This window comes from Euprymna scolopes, chromosome 7, assembly GCF_053919585.1.
Source record: "Euprymna scolopes isolate OS-2025 chromosome 7, ASM5391958v1, whole genome shotgun sequence".
NCBI lineage: Eukaryota > Metazoa > Mollusca > Cephalopoda > Sepiida > Sepiolidae > Euprymna > Euprymna scolopes.
Genome location: NC_136488.1, coordinates 112852122 through 112874941, shown reverse-complemented (window position 1 = coordinate 112874941; position 22820 = coordinate 112852122). Strand labels below are relative to the sequence as shown.

At 34.1% G+C, this 22820-nt stretch overlaps 1 protein-coding gene across 1 annotated transcript in view; it reads right to left on the bottom strand.

Annotated features, from left to right (window-relative positions):
* Positions 1 to 22820, bottom strand: part of LOC145280332 (double-stranded RNA-binding protein Staufen homolog) — a 263575-nt gene that overhangs the window by 164560 nt on the left and 76195 nt on the right. Inside the window, exon 4 of the mRNA XM_080132102.1 lies at positions 17320 to 17863. Within this exon, the coding sequence (XP_079988228.1) occupies positions 17320 to 17863 (544 nt within the window). The remainder of the gene's footprint in view (positions 1 to 17319; positions 17864 to 22820) is intronic.

Sequence of the window (22820 nt, the reverse complement as noted above, 5' to 3'; positions counted from 1 at the left end):
TGTGTGCTAAGACTGAAGTCGATTCTAGGACTGCCAGCAACATAAAATGTAAAAAAGTAATAAAGAATGCAAGAGAGTTGTATGTTCAGTTCATCAAGTCCAAAGTAGCTGAGCAGTGGCTTGATTCCCACCAGTTTTGGCAAATAGCAAACAGAATCCTAAGTATGTGCTTAATCCCAACCCTCATCAATGGATCTGAGGTAATCTCATCAGCATCAGACAAAGCCAAACTTTTTGCTAAGAACTTTGCAACTAATTATACCTTATGCAACCAAGGCTGTCAATCCCCAGCATTTCCTCTTGTATCAGAACACACGATATACAACATACAAATATGTGTGTGAGGTTGTCAAGCTAATCAAATACCTCGATTCCAGTAAAGCAACTGGTCCTGACGGCATTCCAATTATAGTGCTGAAAAAACTTCAACCAGAACAAGTTCCCCTACTTGTTTAAGCATTGTCTTAAGGAGAATTGCTTCTCAACACCTTGGAAAATCTCATCAGTATGCCCTGTATTTAAGAATTCAGGTGATTGGGCATTTTCCTCTCACTACAGATCAATAAGTCTCCTGTGCATCATAAGTTGCTAGAATCCATGTTAAATGGAGTAGTAGTAAACCACCTCAGCAAAAACAACCTTCTTAGTAACATGCAATATGGTTTCCATTCTGCTAGATCTACAGCAGATGTGCTTACGGTTATATCTCATAGGATTAGTGAATCTCGATGGAGCCTTCTTTTCTAGGGCAAGGGTATGGTATAAAGGCCTACTTCACAAGATCTCCAGCTACGGTATAGCTGAAAACGTCTTAATCATTAAATCATTTCTCTTTGATGGGTTCATAAAAGTAGAGGTTGATGGGTAGAAATCCGAAGCTCACAGTATTAATTCTGGAGTCCCTCAGAGGCCCATCTTGGGCCCAACTCTCTTTCTGATCTACATCAATGATCTTCCAAATCACATCTTAAGATCATTTGTAGATATTTATGATGATGACACTATCATCTATGGCAGCACATTAAAGGCTGTAAATGTCCAAGTCCTCTGATTCTCTCTCCTCTGATCTGGAGCATGTTGCGCAATGGAGAAAGAAGTGGCTGGTTAATTGTAATGCATCTAAAACCAAGCTTCTATCTTTACAGCATCAACACCGATCCCCTATCTAGCATCAATTGAAATGAATGGCTCTCGTCTTGGAGAGGCTACATGTTTTGATAAGCTTCTGGGCTTGACCTTTACTCCTGATCTGAGATTGAACACGTACATCAAATCTGTTGCCAAGGTCGCTGGAAAAATGGTAAATATATCACTGCTGATGCAATTCTCTATCTATATAAGAGCCAGATACATCCAAACATGGAGTACTGTTGCTACATCTGGGCAGGAGCTGCTAGAAAGACTTTATCCTGCCTTGACAGACTTTGTAGCCTAGTGAGGGGGATGCCCTTTTCTTCTCTGCAACCTCTTTCCCACAGAGGAGACACTGCGAGCCTGTCTCTGCTTTATCATTATTTTCATGGCAGATGCTCGTCTGAGCTCTAATCAATGCCCCCCCCACTCCTCACCAAACTTTCACAAAAAAACACTTGTCTAGCTGAAAACACTATCAATAATTTCCCCCACTCTTTATCTGTGCCTAAACCTAAACAGATTCCATGAACAAAACTTCTTTCTTAGAACTGCATGCCTGTGGAACTGTTCCAATTTCCTGCTTTCCAGCTGACTACAATTTGGTCATATTCAAGTCCAGCCTAAACAAATTCTTGATGAGCCGTTCTCCTTAAATAATCCAATTTTACAAATTTCCACTACTAACGATTACTACGATATTGTCCCATTGACTACTGTACACTCATTAACCCTTATCCTTGAGTGGCCTCCGGCAAGACCGTCTTAAAAGACAAGCTGGCTGGTGGGCAAAAATAATTTAATCTGCTGACGTCATCACGGATAGTCCTTAGTTGCTTGACACCGGTAGTCACTCGTAACGTCTTGAAGTCAGTGTAATATTTCTTTTTTTATTAAAATGCCTTCACGGTGCATCGTTCCAAATTGCTGAGGAAATTATCGTAAAGGACCAAAAAGTGACAGTATTTTCATTTCCGAAAGATAAAGAATTATAATGTAGTAAAAAAAAAAAAAAAAAAAAAAAAAGAAGATTTTACACCATCTCCATTCAGCAAAGTAAGTTTTAACGTGCTCCCTCCCCCCTGTATTTAAAACGATGTAACTATAATTTATTTCAAGATTATCATGCTAAATTTTTTACCATTCAAAAGAAGAAGCTTCAAATAAATTGCTAATATTAAAAAAAAAAAATTTTTACAGCATACAAAACTAATGAAAATGCGAGACAACATCGATTCTTTAAAACACGTTCTTTTGAAGAGACGATTTTTTTAAGCTGTTGACACACATGTTTTAAAAATCTAGCAAAAATTAATTTTCCTGAAATTTTTCAATATTTAAAAATAAATTATGCCGGCTGATAAAATTTTAAAACTTTTTTTTAAAGCTAGAAAGAAAATTTAAAAATACTTATATATATATATATATATATATATATATATATATACAGTGATGATCATATTTATTGGCACGGTAAAATAAAAGTTAAATTTTGTCTAATAAATTCTAAAAAAGGGATTAAATTAAAGAAAATAACAAAGTATATTATGTATTTTTAACTGGCCTTTCCAATGCAGCAATCGGATTTTAGAAAAAATAAATAACAAAGGAACAACAAACATAATTGCAAAAAACCCTTGTTCAAAATTATTGGCACGGCTTTGTTTTTCTTTTAGTATCAGTATAATATCAATCAATTTCCGGTTTACGTGCTTTCTGAACTTTTTTATAGCCATATTATGCTTGTTTAACGCTAATTCAGTGAATAATTTTTTTCAGATAATTTTTAGATAGCGATTTATTTAAACTATTATAAGTGACTAAATTATAATTTTTAATCGCCATGGTTAAAACTAAGGAACACAGCGAAGACGTCAGGAAGCTTGTTGTAGCATGCCATACCAATGGGGAGGGCTATGATAAGATTTCAAAGAAGCTAAACCTTCCCAAATCCACTGTTAGAGCCATAATAAACAAGTTCAAATCGCAAGGCCACGTTATGAGTTTAGAGGGTAGAGGGAGAAAAAGGATTCTTTCCCCAAGAGATGAACGGAAAATTGTTCGACAAGTAAAACAAAACCCAAGGATCTCTGTTGGGGAGATTGTTGATGAACAGAGCACCTCTGGAGTGAATGTATCTCGACATACAGTTGGTAGAGTTTTGAAGAGAGCTGGTTTAAAAGCATGTCGTCCGAAAAAGACTCCCTTATTGAAGCCTATGCACCTGAAAGCAAGGCTAGCCTTTGCAAAACGTCATATTGATAAAGATGTTGCATTCTGGAAACGTGTTCTATGGACTGACGAAACGAAAATAGAGTTATTTGGCCATAATAAAGTGTCTTATATTTACAGAAAATCTGGCGAAGCTTTCCTGCCTAAGAACACCATACCCACAGTGAAGCACGGTGGAGGCAGTTTGATGTTTTGGGGATCCTTTGCTGCCTCTGGACCAGGGCGACTTGTTAAGGTCACAGGTAGCATAAAAAAGGAAGATTATGTTAAAATATTGGATGAAAACCTGAAAGACTCTGCTAAAGAGCTCTCACTTGGTCGTCGTTGGTGGTTCATGCAAGATAATGACCCAAAGCATTCGGCTAAACTGACTAAGAAATGGCTTGAGGACAATCATATTAATGTTTTGGAGTGGCCATCACAAAGCCCAGACCTTAATCCAATTGAAAATTTATGGAGAACATTAAAATTGAGGGTAATGCAAAGGAAGCCTAAGAATCTTATTCAATTGGAGGATTATTGTCAGGAAGAGTGGGCTAAAATTACTACTGAAGAGTGCAACAACTTGGTTGTAAACTATGAAAAGCGACTGAGGAAGGTAATCAAGGCCAAAGGCTATACAATTGATTATTAAATAAATCGTGCCAATAATTTTGAACAAGGGTTTTTTGCAATTATGTTTGTTGTTCCTTTGTTATTTATTTTTTCTAAAATCCGATTGCTGCATCGGAAAGGCCAGTTAAAAATACATAATATACTTTGTTATTTTCTTTAATTTAATCCCTTTTTTAGAATTTATTAGACAAAATTTAACTTTTATTTTACCGTGCCAATAAATATGATCATCACTATATATATATATATATATGAAACTAAACTAAAAAAAAAAAAACGCGCGTTCACTCGTGGTCTTACAATTCATTTCATTAACGTAATTGGGTTTGTATTACTGTACACATAGATTCGAAAAAGTTGTCAAAAAACAAATATATAACAAATAAATGTTATCAAAGGCAAGATAAGTTACTTTTCTACCAAATATTTTTCGTGTTTTTATTCAATGTAACATGTGGGTTTGTATTACTGTACACAGATTTGAAAAAGTTGTCAAAAAACAAATATATAACAAATAAATATTATCAAAGGTAAGATAAGTTACTTTTCTACCTAACTGGATACATTTTTTTTGTTTTTATTCAATGTAACATGTTTATTCAGCTCGAAAAACATGCAGTGTTTACCGATGTATTGGAAAATTCAAAATGGCGCCCGACACTCTCTTTAACATGGTAAGTTTGGGAAAATGTGTTAGAAATAATGAACTAGACAAAATACTATTAAAAAAACACCGAATATATATCAACTTATGTCACGGTAACATATAATGAGCGAATTTCTAACAGTATTTTGTCTAGTTTATTATTTATAACATCTTTTCCTGAACTTACCGTGTTTAAGAGAGTGTCGGGCGCCATTTTGAATTTTCCAATACATCAGTAAACACTGTATGCTTTTCGAGCTGAATAAGCATGTTACATTGAATAAAAACACGAAAAATATATCCAGTTTGGTAGAAAAGTAACTTATCTTTCCTTTGATAACATTTATTTGTTATATATTTGTTTTTTGACAACTTTTTCGAATCTATGTGTACAGTAATACAAACCCTAACATGTTTATTCAGTTCGAAAAACATAGTGTTTACCGATGTATTCGAAAATTCAAAATGGCGCCCGACACTCTCTTAAACACGGTAAGTTCAGGAAAAGATGTTATAAATAATAAATTAGATAACATACTGTTAGAAATTTGCTCATTATATGTTACCGTGACATAAGTTTATATATATTCAGTGTTTTTTTAATAGTATTTTGTCTAGTTCATTATTTCTAACACATTTTCCCAAACTTACCATGTTAAAGAGAGTGTCGGGCGCCATTTTGAATTTTCCAATACATCGGTAAACACTGCATGCTTTTCGAGCTGAATAAACATGTTACATTGAATAAAAACACGAAAAATATATCCAGTTTGGTAGAAAAGTAACTTATCTTGCCTTTGATAACATTTATTTGTTATATATTTGCTTTTTGACAACTTTTTCGAATCTATGTGTACAGTAATACAAACCCACGTATTTTAACAAACTGAAAATATGGATATAAAAAAATGATTTTGCATGTTATTTTTGTTATGTGGTGAAATAATCTTAAATAAGAAACATGATTTTTTCTTTAGGTTAATTATTTTTTTTACTGTGCAATATTTCATGAATTTATTAAAAATATTGTTTTTGATTTTGAAAAAATATTGTGGTTCATTTGTATTTAAAAATATTGTGGTTCATTTTGATTAAAAAATATTCATTTTGATTTAAAAATATTCATTTTGATTAAAAAAAAATATTGTTCATTTTGATTAAAAAAAATAGTTTAATTTTAATATTTGTTTATTGTCTTAACTCATATCAAATGTTTTGCTTGTGTTCTGCTTCAAATATTCATATTCTTACATGCATAATTTTCATTTAATTATATTAAATAAACTTCAAGTTTACTACAAATCAAATCGTGTTCCTTCACTTTTTAAAATGTAATTTATAAGTAATTAAAGAACGCATTCTAATCTTTAAAATCTATAATACAACGAAATATTCAATTGCTTATAATACTTAAACAACTTGTGTTTTTTTTAATTATTTTTTTATTATTAATATTAGATGAGTTTCAGTATAAATCATCGTGTTCTTTCTTTATTTCTTTATTTTAATCCAATTTTGAAGTTTTGTAACGCTGCCTGTAAACATTACTGTTCATTATTGACAGTCTAAGAGTTCCACATATCTTGCTTGTTGGGACCTTGGCGATGACGTCATTTTTTTCAGCTGGCCGGCCATCTTTATAACGAAGGCCACGCCTCCGGGCCTTGGTAAGTGGTGACTCTTATGTAAAAAAAAAAAGGAAAGAAAAGCTATAAAGGGTTATAGTTCCATGGGTTGCTTCTTATTGATTTATGCCCGTTTTTTGGCTGGGGTGGATAAGATTGTAATTCCGGATCGATCCTGGACTAATCCAATTGCCAAATTCTAGTAGATTCAGGAACTGGATAACTATCAGATTACAATCCGATTGTTATCCAATGTAATCTACAGTGATCCTACTCAAAGACAGAATTTTTATTGATCCTGTGTGATGGCACAACCAAAACAAAAACAGCTGGTGAGATTTGAAGTGATCCGACAGACCAAAATATCTTGAAGTAGAAGCATTACAGTATAGTACAGAATATATCTCCAAAAATAAAAGCAAAACCATACAAAAACTGCTAAATTGTGCAAACCATTGCTTATGAAGCAATTAAGTTATTGCTAATTCATCAAACCTGTTTTCCTGCTTTTATTTACTTATACTGCTTCCCTGTTTTTGGAAATCATAATTTATCATTCTATGACTAAATATAAGGCCTATACTGGCCACATGTATATTGTTATTGATGTATGTTACTAAAATCAGTTATTTCTAAATGTTTACTTTGAAGTAATAATACTTGCCTCCAAGACACCTGCCTGTCTGCTTTGCATGATAAACATTAAAAATCCTTATACTCCAAAATCCTCCCCAAATTCCTGTATATCTATATTGTACAGTAGCGTCCAAAACTAAGGGACAGCATTTTAAAACCTAATATTTGTTTTTTCTCAATTTTGTCCCTTACTTTTAGACGTTCCTATTTTGAAAATAAATAAATAATTGTTAATTCTTTTTCTATCCTTTGTAAATGATTCAAATTTTAGTATGTTATTATGGATGATAACGACTACCAATTGTCAAAATTTCAGCTTTTCAGTTGTTATTTCTAACAAATATTCGATTTTAAAATTTTGTATCTTAGTTTTGGACGCTACTGTATATAAATGCTGTATTCTTGTAAGTATATCATCTCTCCTATTCCAACTGGACAAAAAAATCAACTGCTCTTCTCCCCAAGCTGATATAAAATCACATATTGCATGTACCTTGGGAGGGGGTTTAACTTCTGGTCCTAAACTTTAGTAGGCCAACTCTTTAAAAATCAGTAAATACTAAACATCTATAGATTTCTATTGCTAAAGGATGCATTAGCTTAACCTATATTTATACTCTATAGAATATCTATAAAATAGATAACTATTAGCCACAGTTTCTGCTCAGATTATAAGTGATCTATATTAACTAACAATTATATCTTTCTTTCACTTAGATAGGATAAAGTACCGGTGATTATCTTTACATGAAAACTAACACTTAAAGTACATTTCAAAACGCACCCTAACCCTTATACTATAATTTCCAATTAGTCATTAATCCACAAACCATATTTGATCTTTTCTTAACCCTAGTAGATATTACCATTAAATCTACATCCCATACTCATAGATACCTCCTTTAAAAACGTAACCACATCTTCCAATATTAATCCTATTCTAAGGAGTGTAACTTCAAAGCAGATACTAAATCTTCGATATTAATTATTAATCCAAACTATCACTTCAGAGGCATAGAAGTACCTGGTTTTGAAACCAGGCGCAGGGAAAACCCTTTTGGCGCTGATGGACTTGTAGATCTGGTCAGGTCATCCATCTAGAAGGAAAACACCGATTTGTAAACCTGTGCCACTGACCTCATACATCTTGGCACCAAATGGGGGAGGGAGGCCTTCTCAGTCCTTGACGACAACCTCCCTAGAGCTGGTGACTTGATCAAATCACCGGTTTGCAAACCTAAACTGCCTAAGGAGTAGATAGGCTCTGCTTATCGCCCTGCCTATTAGCCAGGAACAGAGGTGCGGCCGCAGGGACTCATTAGAGACATCCAGTGCTTAGCATTGTTTCCTGACTAGGGCAATGAATGCCATCCCCCACATTTGCCTCATTCCCTCCCCCTATAGCTGGGCATCTTCAGAGTCCTTGTTCACCATATATGCTAACATGATTGGACTGCTGTCGGACAGGTTTGAGGATACTGTTTTGACAGTTGTAGTTTGCTGTTTCCCAATTAGAGTACAGGAGCCCTAACTCTTTGGTGGTGCTTAGAGCGGCTGCTCTATCATCAGTTGTATAAGGTCAGGATGTTTGTAGTGCAATGTCGCACATGGAAAGGGGTCATGCACTCATCTCTGGTGAGCATTCCCGAGGCCACATTCCTGTAGATGAGGAACCGGCTGATGATCTACGCGTGTTGCATGGTGGTGGCTATGCACATCCATTTTTTCCTAGATCTGAAACTACAAAATAAAATAACACCTCAATCCAAAAAAACGTTCAAACCAGACATACACTTAAAGAATTCCCCGCCTCCCTTGAGGCTTACATTTACAAACATCCGTGGACTTAGAGCTAACTTAGATGATGTTGAATCGTTTCTCCTAGCAAACTCCGCAGATATCTTAGCACCATGTGAAACTAACTTGCACTCCTCCATCCCATCTAACCACTTTAACATGTCTGGTTATCTTCCACTTTGTCGTAAAACTGACAGACACATGCACGGACTTGGAGTCTAGATTCGTAACCCTCCCTATGTCTAGGGAATCTAAACTAGAGTCAGGTGACCAGGCTTTCACATGCTTTAAACAAACTTTACAACACAATGTTAGCTACCTGTATTTTCTTTATCACTCTCCATCGACCCATGACTGTACTATAATCAACATGTCTAAGCCGGCATAGTTGTAGCACTCTCCCTTAACACTAGCACCCAAATACATGTATTTGGTGACTTTAACGCCCACCACAGAAATTGCTTGGCTTTTCTAACTACGCTAACACAGCTGGTAGCATCATCCATAATTTTTCTATATCCCATTCCTTAACACAGACAGTAACATTCCCAACCTGTCTCCCAGATTGTTAGGACCAACAAGGCTCGCTTCTGGATAAATTTCCGACAACAGTTCCTGAGGATTGTGTAACAAATACTCATTACCCACTCGGGAATGCTGATCATGCTGTGATAATGATAGACATCACTCTAAACTCTTGACCCCAAGTTGAAGAGCCATTGCTTCAAACGCTAAAGTACTACAATAAGACTGAATGGAATGTCAATAGAGATCACATCAGAGACGTCCCATGGAGAAATATCTTTTCTCTTCCTGCAAAACAGTGCGTAAATGAGACTACGGAGTGGTTCAAAGCAGCAATTGAAGCACATGTTCTTACACGGAAGTTCTATAGCAAACCCCACTCTCACCAATAGTTTACTTCTACTTGTGCAGCTGCCATTGCTCAGAGGCAACATGCATACCATAGATTTATCCGGCAAAAGTCCTGTACAAACAGACAAAAGTTTATAGAAGTTAGAAGTAATTGCAAAAAAGAAGTAGCGACAGTTACAAGCTAATATACTGAAACCACCAGGAAATGCACTGAAGTGCAGAAATTAGGAACTCATGATTTTTGGAAAATCTATAATAGTGTAGTAAATAATGGACAATCAACAATACTCCCACTATCCAACAATATTGATGTTTGCACAGCATCTGAGAAAGCTAACATGCTTGCTCATCAGTTTGCCTCAAACTCTACCTTGGACCCAGCAAACCATTCCCTCCCTGATTTTCCTCGATGGACAGAAATCACACAACACCTCTTCTCAAGTACATGATATCATAAAATCCTAGACACCTCAAAAGCATGTGGACCTGATCTCATCTCGGCTGTGCTATTAAAAAAATGCACCACTGAGGTTGTTCCAGTTCTCTATAAACTCTTAACGAATCTTGCTTTCCTGACTGCTGAAAAACTGCTTCTGTGGTACCAGTTTACGAAAACTCTGGCGGAAGAACTGACCCATTAAATTCTCACCCAATTAGCCTTCTTTCACCAAAATATTTGAGTCCATAATTAATCAAGCTCTAGTTCACCACTTTACAGCTGCTTAACACCGACACTCAGTATAAATTTAGACAAGCCCATTCTACTTCAGATATTCTAACTGTAATCTGAACGTATATACCAAGCACTGAATAAGGCAGAGGAAGGGAGGGCAGTAGCCCTAGATATATCTAAGGATTTTGACAGAGGATGGCATGACAGTATTATGAAAATAAAATCCTATAGTATTACTTGACGAATATTTAACATAATTAAATCCTTAAATGAGAGAAGAATCCAGGTTGTCCTCAATGGGTGTACGTCCAAACAATATGATATGTGGGTGTACCTCAGGGATCGATCCTTGGTCCTTTATATTCATAAATGACTTAGCTGATAAAATTGTCTCTGAGATGGGTATATTTGATGACAACACCACGCTCTATAGCAGGCATGTGGGGAAAACTAATGAGCACATATCTAAGATAATGGCAGAAACCCTAGAAGTAGACCTTCAGTCTGTAGTGGAATAGAGTCAAAAATGGATGGTAACGTTCAACGCTGCCAAGACAAAGCTCATTTTCTTTAATAATTACATGAAACTTTGCCAACCACTAATATTTTGGAGTAATTTTGCGATTAGGGGGTTGTCCATCTTTTTATTTTTAATCGCTTTTAGAGTAGATTGGGAGTCTGAAAGGATTATAAATTTGTTTTTTTTGTTATTAGAGGCGAGTGTGAGAGCTAGGATTAGAGCATGTATTTCAGCACTGAAGATTGAGGTTTCTTTTGGGAGGTTTGATTGTTTTTTGATTGATTTATTGAGTATTGCTGCACTGGCTGTTGCGTTATTTTGTTTAGACCCATTTTTATAGATGTGTGTGCGGTCTGCATACTTTTCTTTGATTTTATCGAGATTATCATAAGTTATTGGAGGAGTAGGTTTCTTTTCATATTTACTTAAACTTAGGTCGATGTTAGGGGATACGATTTTCCAGAGAGGGGTTTTGAGTAGGACAGTTTCGTGAATTTTGGTTATGGGTAGACTTGCTTCTTTGAAAATCGATTTTATTATAAGTCCAAAGGTTTTGATTGCATTTTCTTTTTGGTCGAAAAGATGTTTACGGTTTGGATTTAAAGTGCTATTGTGTTCTGGGTTTGTGTAGTACTTTAGACCAAGGATTTGATTTCTAAGCATTGGAGTTTCATGTGCTTCTGCATACAAACTTTCTACAGGGGAGGTTGGAAATGCTCCTAGTGCTAGTCTTAGTCTGGAGTAGCATATTATGTTGAGGGTTTTTAGATACAACTTTCTGGTGGATTGATATATGAAGCTACCATAATCTATTTTTGATCTAATTAATGCTCTATATAGTTTGAGTAGTGTGTTCTTGTCAGCTCCCCAGTCTGTATGGGCGATGACTCGTAGGAGTTGTAATGCTTTATTACATTTGGTTTTGATGTGATTGATGTGTGGAATGAAATTTAGTTTTTTGTCAAAAATGATTCCCAGGTGCTTGTGTTCATTTACGAATGGAATTTTTTCACCTTCAATCTGTAAAGTTGGGTCAGGGTGGAGTTTGCGTTGGTTACAGAAATGGATGCATTTTGTTTTAGTTTTGGAGAATTTGAAACCATTTTTAGTTGCCCATTTATTAATTTTATTTATGTTATGTTGTAGTTTTTTTTCAATAGTGTGAGTGTATTTAGATCTATAGCTGATTGAGCAGTCATCTACATATAAGGAGCTATGCATATCAGGAGAGAGTTCTTTTATAAGGTTATTGATTTTTATGTTAAAGATAGTTGTTGATAATATGCTGCCTTGGGGCACTCCTTCTTGATTTTGTGGGTCTGATAAAGTTGAGTCTATGCGAACTTGGAAAGATCTGTCTGTTAGGAAGTTTTTTATGAATTCAGGTAATCTGCCTCTTAGTCCGATGTTGTGGAGATCTTTTATGATACCGTGTTTCCAGGTAGTTTCATATGCTTTCTCAAGATCGACCCCCCCCCCCAGATGTTACGTGTTCCTTATTGATAAAAGCTTCTCTGATATAATTTTCAAGGTTAGTGATGTGGTCTATACATCCTCGATTTTTTTGGCATCCACACTGGATTTCAGAAATTATTTTGTTGTCATCTAGATACGATATAAGACGGTAGTTAATCATTCTTTCGAACATTCTGCATAGGCAGCTTGTGAGAGCTATTTGTCCGTAGTTTTCTGGGTTTGATGTATCTTTTCCCAGTTTGGGTATTGGGATTATTGTTGCATTTTTCCATGAAGTTGGAAAATCTTTTGTTTCCCATATTTTATTATAAATTTTGAGAAGGAGTTTTAATGATTCGAGTGGAATTTCTTTAAGGAAGCTGTAGTGCACTTCATCTGGTCCTACAGCTGAGTTATGAGATTTTTCTATGGTGGTTTCTAGTTCATTGAGTGAGAAGATTTCATTGTAAGGCTCTTGGTTTTTGGAGTTAAAGTTCATTTTGTACTTTTCTTCATGTTTCTTAAGTATTTGGAATTGTCTGTTGTAGTGTTTTGATGAGTTTCCGGCAAAGGTTTTAGCTAGTGTGTTAGCAATATCTTTTTTATCAGTTATTTTCTGTTTATTTGCGAGAAGGTGTTTGATTGGATTCGGATTATATTTTTCAGTTATTTTCCTAATCATTTCCCAGACAGTTTTGGGTTTAGTGGTGATGTTGATTTTGTTGACAAATTGTTGCCAGCAGGATCTTTTGCATTCTTTAATTGTTTTTCGAGTTTTAGCTCTTTGGTGTTTGTATTCTATTAAGTTGTTCGTTGTGGGTTGTTTTTTAAATCTTCTTAAGGCTGCCTTTCTCTGTCTAATATGGCCGTTTTACATTCTGGATTGAACCATGGTTTGTTTGTTTTTTTTTTTTTTAGGAGGAGAATTTTTGGGTATGCATTTTTTGGCTATTGTTATTAGTACTTCCGTGAATTCTTCTATTGTTTGGATTTGATGTTCTGTTAGTTTTAGTGAACAAAGTTCTTTAAATTCGGCCCAGTTGGCTTTGTTTGTGTTCCACCTGGGTATGTGGTTTTTAGATGGAGTTACTGTAATTGATTATAATAGGGAAGTGATCATCACTTCCACAGGGTTCTTCGTAAGTGCTCCATGTATAATCCAAGAAGCTTGATGGATCACACATGGTAAGATCAATGGCACTAGTTGATCCGTATGTTGGATTTAAGTATGTGGGATTTTTTTGATTGAGAAGGCACAAGTTATTTTTGTTAATTGTTCAATTTTGTTTCCTTTTGAGTTTGTGACTTCGCATCCCCATAACGTACTGTGGCAGTTAAAGTCTCCTAGAAGAATGAATGGTTAAGGTAGTTGTTTTATTAAATTTTCTAGTTCATTTTCATTTATTGGTTCATGAGGAGAGAGGTATATTGAGCAGATTGTGATTGTTTTGTGTAATGTGACTTGAGTTGTAATTGCTTGGAGATTTGCTTTGACAGAGAAATTGCTTTGAGGTATGTTATTCCTTACAAGAATTGAGGTGCCTCCATTAGCACGAAGGCCTGTGTTATGGAAATAGTTGTATTGTTCATAGTTTGGTGTTTTGAAATGGTTATTGTTTTGTAGGAAGGTTTCTTGTAAGCAGACAATGGTTGGGTTGAAGAGTTAGATAAGTATAAGAAGTTCATTATAGTTAGATCTTATTCGACGACAATTCCATTGGATAATTTGTTGTGCTTCATTTCTATCCATGAGGATGTTTAGTTTCCCTCTATTTCCATCTCTTTAGAAGTAGAGAGTTTATTTTTTGTCAGTGTTTGTGTCTTTGGTGAAGTGTTTTGCTGGTTTTTTTCTTTTTTTTTGTTTGGATCTGGACGTCGATCTGGATCTTGCTTGAGATGTTACTGTTTTGGCTTCTTGTTCATTTTTTTCCCCTCTTGATTACTTGTGCTTGGTTTCTTTTTTTTTTTATTTAGGGTGTTTTCGGTTTCCATTTTTTCTAGAATTTGGAATCTATTTTGAGTGTCTATTGTTTGGTTTTCTTCTTTTCTGGAACGTTCTTTATTTGCTGTTTTATCATTGCTTATGTTTTTATTAATTTCTGGTGGTTGTTTTCTTGGTTTCTGTGATAATTGTTTTAATGGTTCTGTTGTGGATGGAATATTATTTTCTTTGTTTGGATTTGTTATTTCTATTTTGTTTCCCCAGATTTGAGTATTTTTCTTTTAGGCTATTTTGAAATTCTGGCCATTCTTTAATGTTTAATGTAATCAGTTTGTTCATCAGTTCCCTATATTGATCATGTATTTCATTATGTTGGTATGGTTTAGTTGTCTTTTTTGTTGTCTCAGCATATGTGTTGTCTTTCATGTACGTCTCAACTATTTTTCTGACTTCTGGAAAGGTTGTGTTTTTTTTGTACTTTACTTCTATAATTTCTCTTTCTTTTTTATATGTTTTGCATATTTTAGAGAAGACTGGATGATCTTTTTGCAGTTTGCGCATTTCACCTCATTTATGCATTTTTCTTCAGTGTGGTCAGGCTCTTTGTTGCCACATTTTCCACATATTTTTATTCCTTTACAGGCTTCTTTATGATGTCCATATTTTTGGCAATGGAAACATCTTAATGGGGCTGGGATATATTGGTCTACTTTTACATTTAAGTAGCCAATTTTTATTTCCTTAGGTATTGTTGCTTTGTTAAACGTTAATATGTGTTGGTGGTTATTATTTTATTGTTTCTTTTTATGTTTATGCGGATGTGGTTGATTACTCCTTGTTTTTCTAATTCGGTTTTTATTTTGTCTTCAGTTGCTAGCGATAGTTCATAACTTCGAATTACTCCTTTCGAAGTGTTTAGTGTTTTATGGGGAAAGACTTGTACTCATGGAAGTTCTTCATTTTGAGTAGAGATTGAGCATCTCTAAGATTAGTTATCTCAACTAGTCTGATCATTTTTGGTTTACTTTTTGTGGATAATGTCTTTTCTATTAGGAAATGTGATAAATTTCCAATTTTTTTATTTTCAATTAATTCAATAACCAAGAATCGTGGGAAGTTTCCTTCGTCTATAGTTGGAACGGTTTTTCTAGTTTTTAATTTTTGTTCTTCATCTGATCTTGAGAGATCAAAGTCAGAGGAATGATTTCTTTTAAGGGTTTTGAGGGGGATGCATTTGTTTTTATCAGCCATGGATTTTGGGATTTATTTTTCATCAACCACGCTCCCTACCCACCTCGTTGTTCAAAATTGGGGCACAGTAAGGGGGAAACCCATTCGCCTTGACCATGTCGGGGCTACGTGGAGGATATACTCTTTTGGTAAGGAGTTCTTAAGCACTATATTTTCTGTTCAATATGTCCTCAAAAATACATTTGCTCAGATGGAGTGTTGAGTTCTGGTCTTTCCAATTGATTGACCTTTTCCACCATCTTCTAGCACTTACTTGGTTTGCCTATTTTTTGTACCTTCAAGTTTCGTTCTTTGTTGTGGTAGTTGGTACTTTGAGGCGTGATCGGCCGATTGGTCCGATTGGGCCTCTCCGACCGCCCGTCTAGCCGAAGTAAGGGCCGAAGTAATGTGTTGCAATGCCTAGACTTTTATGCACCCAGGTCTAGGTTAGCTCAATCACCAGGATCACGTCCTAAGGCATTACGGGTAGCAACTCACGGCTAACTGGTTGCCCCATTGAGGGATTTTTACCCTCTGCAGGGGGGCAGTCGGATTATTCTAGTGCCCTACCAACAGGGCAGAAAAAAAAAGCGGGAGGGACGACGGGGTTGGTAAGTAGGGAAGGAAAAGGAAAGGAGAGGGTTGTTGTTTTTGTTTTTGTAGAACATAATTAAATTTTACAAAAGAGAATAGAATAGAAAACAAAAACAGAAAATTGATGTAGGTGCATTTTGTCTCAGGAAGCCAATAGACAGTCTGATCTGGTATCATCAGATCTGATGAATAACCAATAACATGTAAATTTTGTTAACATTAGTTTTTGCATATAAAAAAAAAAAATTAACGTTAGTTTTTGCATATAAAAAATGTTCAAACTTTCTTTTGAAGAAAAACAAAAAAAGTTTGTTTGCAAGAGAAAAACTCCAAGTGCATGTATGTGTGTGTGCGGTGAGGGGTGGGGGTGGAAGAGGATTCCTTGATAAAACAAGTCTTCTATTTCTCCCTACAGACATTGTATTTTGAAGAATAGCATAATCTCTTATATTTTAAGAAAAGAGAGAGAAAACAGCAAAAGAGAAGAAGAAATAGATAAAAAATTAAGCCAATTAAGAAAATCAACTTTTCCTTAAAAAAAAAAAAAAAAAAAATGCAATGGTCTCATATTAGAAAGGTGAGAATATGCGATTTCAATAAAACAGCACTCAACTAAATGTTGACGGATTAGGTTTTTAATAGAGAAATGCTTCACAGAAAGAAAAACCTACAATCATTAAAATTGGTTTTGGAGAATCAGTTCCATTTTTTGTGATGATATGAAAATCAGTTTTAAAAAATTGGTCTCAAGTTTTTATGTGTAAAGACACTTTGTCCAAGAATGTTCAAGGCAAATCCCCAGTAATATAAGATGATGAAAGAAGAAATTAAATGGTATGCAAATAAAGTAATAGAGAAACATAGTAAAAGAAAAAAAAAAAAAAAAAACGAATAGAAATGAACAATAAGCACCAAAGTTATGTAGAAATTGTTAGATACTTCTATGAACATCTAAAGGCTTTATCTGGACTCCATGTGTTGAATCAAGTCTATCTTGGCTGGTCTGCAATTTTCGCAGCTAGATAATGACTAAGGTGTGAATGAGAAAACCACACATACAGTAAATATCTATTCAAAGGTCCCTTTATTTATCCTGTGAACCAATCTCTCAGGCCAGTATTAGTTATAAGTCTCCCTCCTCAGACTGGCTATACCGTTCTTAACAATGTAACCAATTCACTTATGTTATAAAATAATTTTTTTCTGACCACATGATTTTGTTGAAACAATGGTAATTCTCAGCCGCTTGACTAGATAAATGGAACTAAAATACATAAAACTATGTACTAAATTAATAGAATTCAAAAAGGTATTTTGTTACTTCATTAAGACAATTTCTTTATCTACTTCGCAGCACTTGTAGATAAATTGTAATAAAAATACTTTACAAGACTGAAACAAAATTCACTTACCTTATTGAAACGAGCTAACTCATTAATAAGACACATTGGAGTCTTCTCTTTTGTGTTTGCCAAATTTTGTTGTGAAGAATCAGATGTATTTGACTGGGTGGATGAAGAGACAGCAGTTGGGGTAGTCATGCCAATAGCAGCAGTAACACCTGCTTCATTAGTATTTCTACTTGTCCCAACACCAGTCGCTGATTCCCCAGCAAATCCAACTGATTTTGTTGAGGAGTGACCCTGGTTAGACATCGTGTTGCCAGTAACCTGAGTATTATTGTTGGTATCATTGCTGGCATTGGTATCATTGTTATTAGTGACTGCCCCACCCATGGACTTTGAATTCTGGCCTCCACTGCCCACAAGTCCATGTGTATTGGACACCAGGTTGTTGGGTGATGAATGATCGGATGAATGCAATGATCGTCCCATTGTTCTGAGTAAGGTTGACATCATACCAGAGCTGATCATATCTCCCTTATTTAGAACTGAAAAGAAAAAGAGTAGATTTCATTCTAACAAATTTGATGGACAGTCATGTTCGCAGTTAGGCTAATATTTTTATTTAGCATTGCCTTCCTATCAAATATGTTGAATATAAAACTTGAAAAAGGCATAAATCCTGTTTTAACAATTTACAAAACTAAAACACCTTTCCAGCATTCAATGGCCATCAATGCTAGGTGTACCTATCCGGTATTGGCTAACTGTACTTGCATTTTTGCTTCATCCATTGCCGTTTCACTGTCTTGTAACAAGATATTAACATTTTTACAAACATGATTTAATGAAGGAATAAATATGAAAAATAAATATAATTGTCTCAAGAAATATTGAAATTTTGTGAATTACTTTGAAGTTTAATTTTAAATGAATTGCTTCTAGATATTGTTATACATTCAAATAAATCAAATAGTTAACATTCTAAATAGAATGGAATTTATTTCAATTCAAATTGAGAACATATACAAGTTGTCACATTTACTTGGTCTGTTATATGATATATCCACCATTTTGGGAGTTTTTTTATGCAAAATAGTTTTTAATCCGATAAGCTGTAAACAACTTTTCACCACCAGGTTACTAGCAGGACCCATCTTCCAGCATTATCCAGGAGGAATAGAAACGAATGATTTAACAATATGGGATGCGCTTCACTGAGTAGAGCAATCATATTAATAAATCGGAAATTTGTTCTATTTGTGTTTGTTTTTTGCAATAGCATTAATCACATGTGGTCACAGCATAAATGAATGATTTCAAGCCTGTATAATTATTTAGAAAAGTATTTCAAAGTATTAAATAAAATTTTGAGCTTTGTTTTACCTTGGCATCCCCGTTTTACTGCAAAACTGAACATTGTGTATTTAGAAATAAATTTTAATTAAAAACAAGGCGTTTTTTGACATTTCTCATGTATTTTAGCTGAAATCCCTATCAATAATTTGCTCCACTCTTTTCTGTGCTTAAACCTAAACGTAGATTCCATGAACAAAGCTCCTTTTTTAGAACTATATGCCTGTGGAACGGTTCCGTTTTCCTGCTTTCCAACTAACTACAATATGGTTGTCTTAAAGTCCAACGTGAACAAATTCTTGATGAGCCATCCCCTTAAGTAATCCAACTAACCAAATTTTCACTACTAACGATGACTAACATGTTCCTCTTGACCACTGTACACTCATTAACCTTTATCCTTGAGTGGCCTCCGGGCCTTGATAAATGGTGACTTTTGTAAAAAAAAAATCATGAAAATGTATCTAAGTGACAAATGCAAAACACGGTAAGTATGGGAAAAGGTGTTATAAATAAAAAACTAGAAAAAATACTATTAAAAACCCGCCGAATATATGTCAAGGTAACATATATTGAGCAAGTTTTTAACAGTATTTTATTCAGTTTTTTATTTATAACACCTTTTCCCAAACTTACCGTGTTAAAGAGGGACTCAGACGCCATCTTGAATTTTCCAATACATCGGTAAACACTGTATAGTTTTCGAGCTGAATAAACATGTTACATTGAATAAAAATACGAAAAATATATCCAGTTTGGTAGAAAAGTAATTTATCTTGCCTTTGATAACATTTATTTGTTATATATTTGTTTTTGGCAACTTTTTCGAATCTATGTGTACAGTAATACAAACCCATTAAAAATATTGTTTTTGATTTTGAAAAAATATTGTGGTTCATTTGTATTTAAAAATATTGTGGTTCATTTTGATTAAAAAATATTCATTTTGATTTAAAAAAAATAGTTTAATTTTAATATTTGTTTATTGTCTTAACTCATATCAAATGTTTTGCTTGTGTTCTGCTTCAAATATTCATATTCTTACATGCATAATTTTCATTTAATTATATTAAATAAACTTCAAGTTTACTACAAATCAAATCGTGTTCCTTCACTTTTTAAAATGTAATTTATAAGTAATTAAAGAACGCATTCTAATCTTTAAAATCTATAATACAACGAAATATTCAATTGCTTATAATACTTAAACAAACAACTTGTGTTTTTTTAAATTATTTTTTTATTATTAATATTAGATGAGTTTCAGTATAAATCATCGTGTTCTTTATTTCAATCCAATTTGGAAGTTTTGTAACGCTGTCTGTAAAAATATATATGATGTTTATAATGACCTATGATTGCGTATTTATATACATTATTTTCCCTATCCTGTTCATTGTACATTTTTTACTCCCAAACTTAAACATGGTGGGTGCATGGAATTCATTTACCGATACAAAAGAAATGATAAGTAAATAAATCCATAAATAAATATTATAAATGGTTTATTTTAATACTTGCCAGGATGCGGAGGAAAATGAATGAAGGGGGAGGGGAATAAAATAAAAACATTTTGGAAACAGATTAAGTTTGAAAGAATTGCTTTGCACAGAAAGAAATTAATGAAAAAAGAATAAAATTAAATTTATTTTCCTTCTTGATTTTTTTTAGTTTTTTATAAAAAAGGAAGTTAAAGTTAAGACTATAAAAAAACAATTTTTATTAAGAGCGAACCTCAGTCGTCAGGTCTGTAAAAAAAAAAAACGTGGAATAATCAAGAAATGTTTTCTAATACCAATTTTTTTTACTTATGTGTTCATTTGTCTCTTTGAAGTTCGTTTGTTTAATATATCGGTTTGCAATATCACTTTGTCATTCTGTCAGACTCAAATTTTAAATCTATATATCTATAAAAGTGAAAGTGTGTGTGTGTGTGTCTGTGTACATTTCCCTACGAAATAACTGTCAATTTTTAGTCTACAGACTCGAAATTATACAGGGTACTGAGATTTGGAAAAATCTATGTGATCGGTTTTTAGCCAGAAATTTGGCGATTAAGGGGTAAAAGTTCAACGATTTGAGCTTTGAGAACTCTAGTATATATATATATATATATATATATATACATATATATATACATATACATATATATACATATATACAGATTTATGATGACACAGATTTATAAAGTTTTTAAAATTTTTGTAGTGTGTAACAGCCCCATCAGAGAAATATATCATTTTTTGGAGATCAAAATCAAGAATTTCTTTTAATTGTTCTATACACTTTCTTTGAAACAAATGGACAGCTACTGTATCATGCTTGAGACAATCAGATATTATTACAAAATTAATATGCTCAAGGTCAATTCCATTTCGATAGTAGCAGATGAATGGATGCAATGTAGCTTGATCATTATTCCAATGGAATCCTTGAGCCGCATCTTGCAAAACAAATAAATAATTCTCTGAAAAATCTGCTATTGCTAAGACTTCGCCAACCCTCAAAGAACCTTTACTATCAGAAAAAAATTTTGATTGTGCTTTGGCAATGAAATTATGCTTCTTTAATGTTTGAAGGCCCGCATGGAAAGTTTCAATGAATTCGTCTGTGGATTGTGATAGAGTTTGTAGAATGGTTCTATCAGTTGATAACCACTGTTCATATACAAAATCATCAACTGAATTTTTGTGAAAAATTTCAATATATAAAACAAAATCATCCATCAGTTTGTTGCAAGTTGAGCAGTCACCCAAGTAACAATTTGTCGATGCTTCATTGCATGTAACAGCAAGTATGCATTGGTGGTAATCTGTCAAATGATAACTTTCTCCTTCAGTCAGTTTAGTAAGATGAGATCCTGCAATCATCAACTTCATATTCTGATGAACTGTGCAAATGCAGACAGTATGGGTCCCAGCACCACCTGCAAGCACACATTCTTTCGGTCTAAGCTCAGCGAATTTAGAGAAGCTTATTTTATTTTATTTGAATGATTCAAATGCCTCTTTCAAATTACAGAGAACGAGATATTTTTGTTCCTGAACCCGTTTCCCATCCTTTAAAACAGTCTTGTAATCATTTTTCCCAGGCATTACTCTACTGACCTCTTCACTTTTATAAAACTGCTTTACCTTATTACTTATCTCTTGTGGAAATCTAGTTTTTCGTGTATTTAGCAACGCTAAAATTCCTTCCTCATTCACAAGTTTTTTTGCTTGTCTCGCCATGTACATTGTAGTGCCAAATTCTGTTTGTATGTAAAATTATGAAATTATCAATAAATGGTTAATTTTCTTTTTAATATTCATTCAAAAAGTCAAGCCAATATAAGTAAATAAATAGAAAGAATGTTATCAGAGCATGCTTTAGCCTTTATAAAGGAGTGACAAATAAACAAATAAGTCGGGTCACCGTTGAACTCAATGCTCAAGGAGTACCAAAAAAATGTAGAATAACACTTTTGTTTAGGAGAATATTACTGAAGACTTATTTTAAAAAAAGATGATAATAGTAATAATAATAATAATAATTAGTAGTAGTTTTATATAGTAAAATATCTACTTAAATTCAACATTTACATGAAAATATAACTCACATGTATATGGTGCCTAGCAAAATTTCAATCTTGATTTTATGCCTCTTTATCTGTTCCAAGATGTAGAATATTGCTAGGGTGAACTAGCTGATCCAATGGGGAAGTGGAGTTCTCTGGCAGAAGTCTGGAACCAAAAACCATGAATGCCAGAACAGCTGGCATTTGTAGAGAGGCACCTGCCTCTCCAGGCATGTTTAGCCAATCAGGTGCCTCTAAATGGAATAACCCACCATGCCTGACTAATTGTAGGCTGGTCCATAATGGTGGAGAGGGGAGGTAAGCTCATTCTTGATTCTACACAAGACAACTGGGAAAGTGGTTTCAATAATATTGTTTTTTTCTAATCTTTTATTGCTTTTTATCTTTACCCATCCCCCTAGGCAGTAAGCAGGCAGCAGCCTCACCCAGTAAACAAACAGAGACTTCAAAGGAACTTGTCACCAAAGCTTGTCTGGCATAGAGGTGATAAAACTTTCACTCAGTCCACTAACTTATTGAAATTTAATAGCTTTTAGCACTTTCTTGTCAGATTTGTCAATGCTGAAGGACTG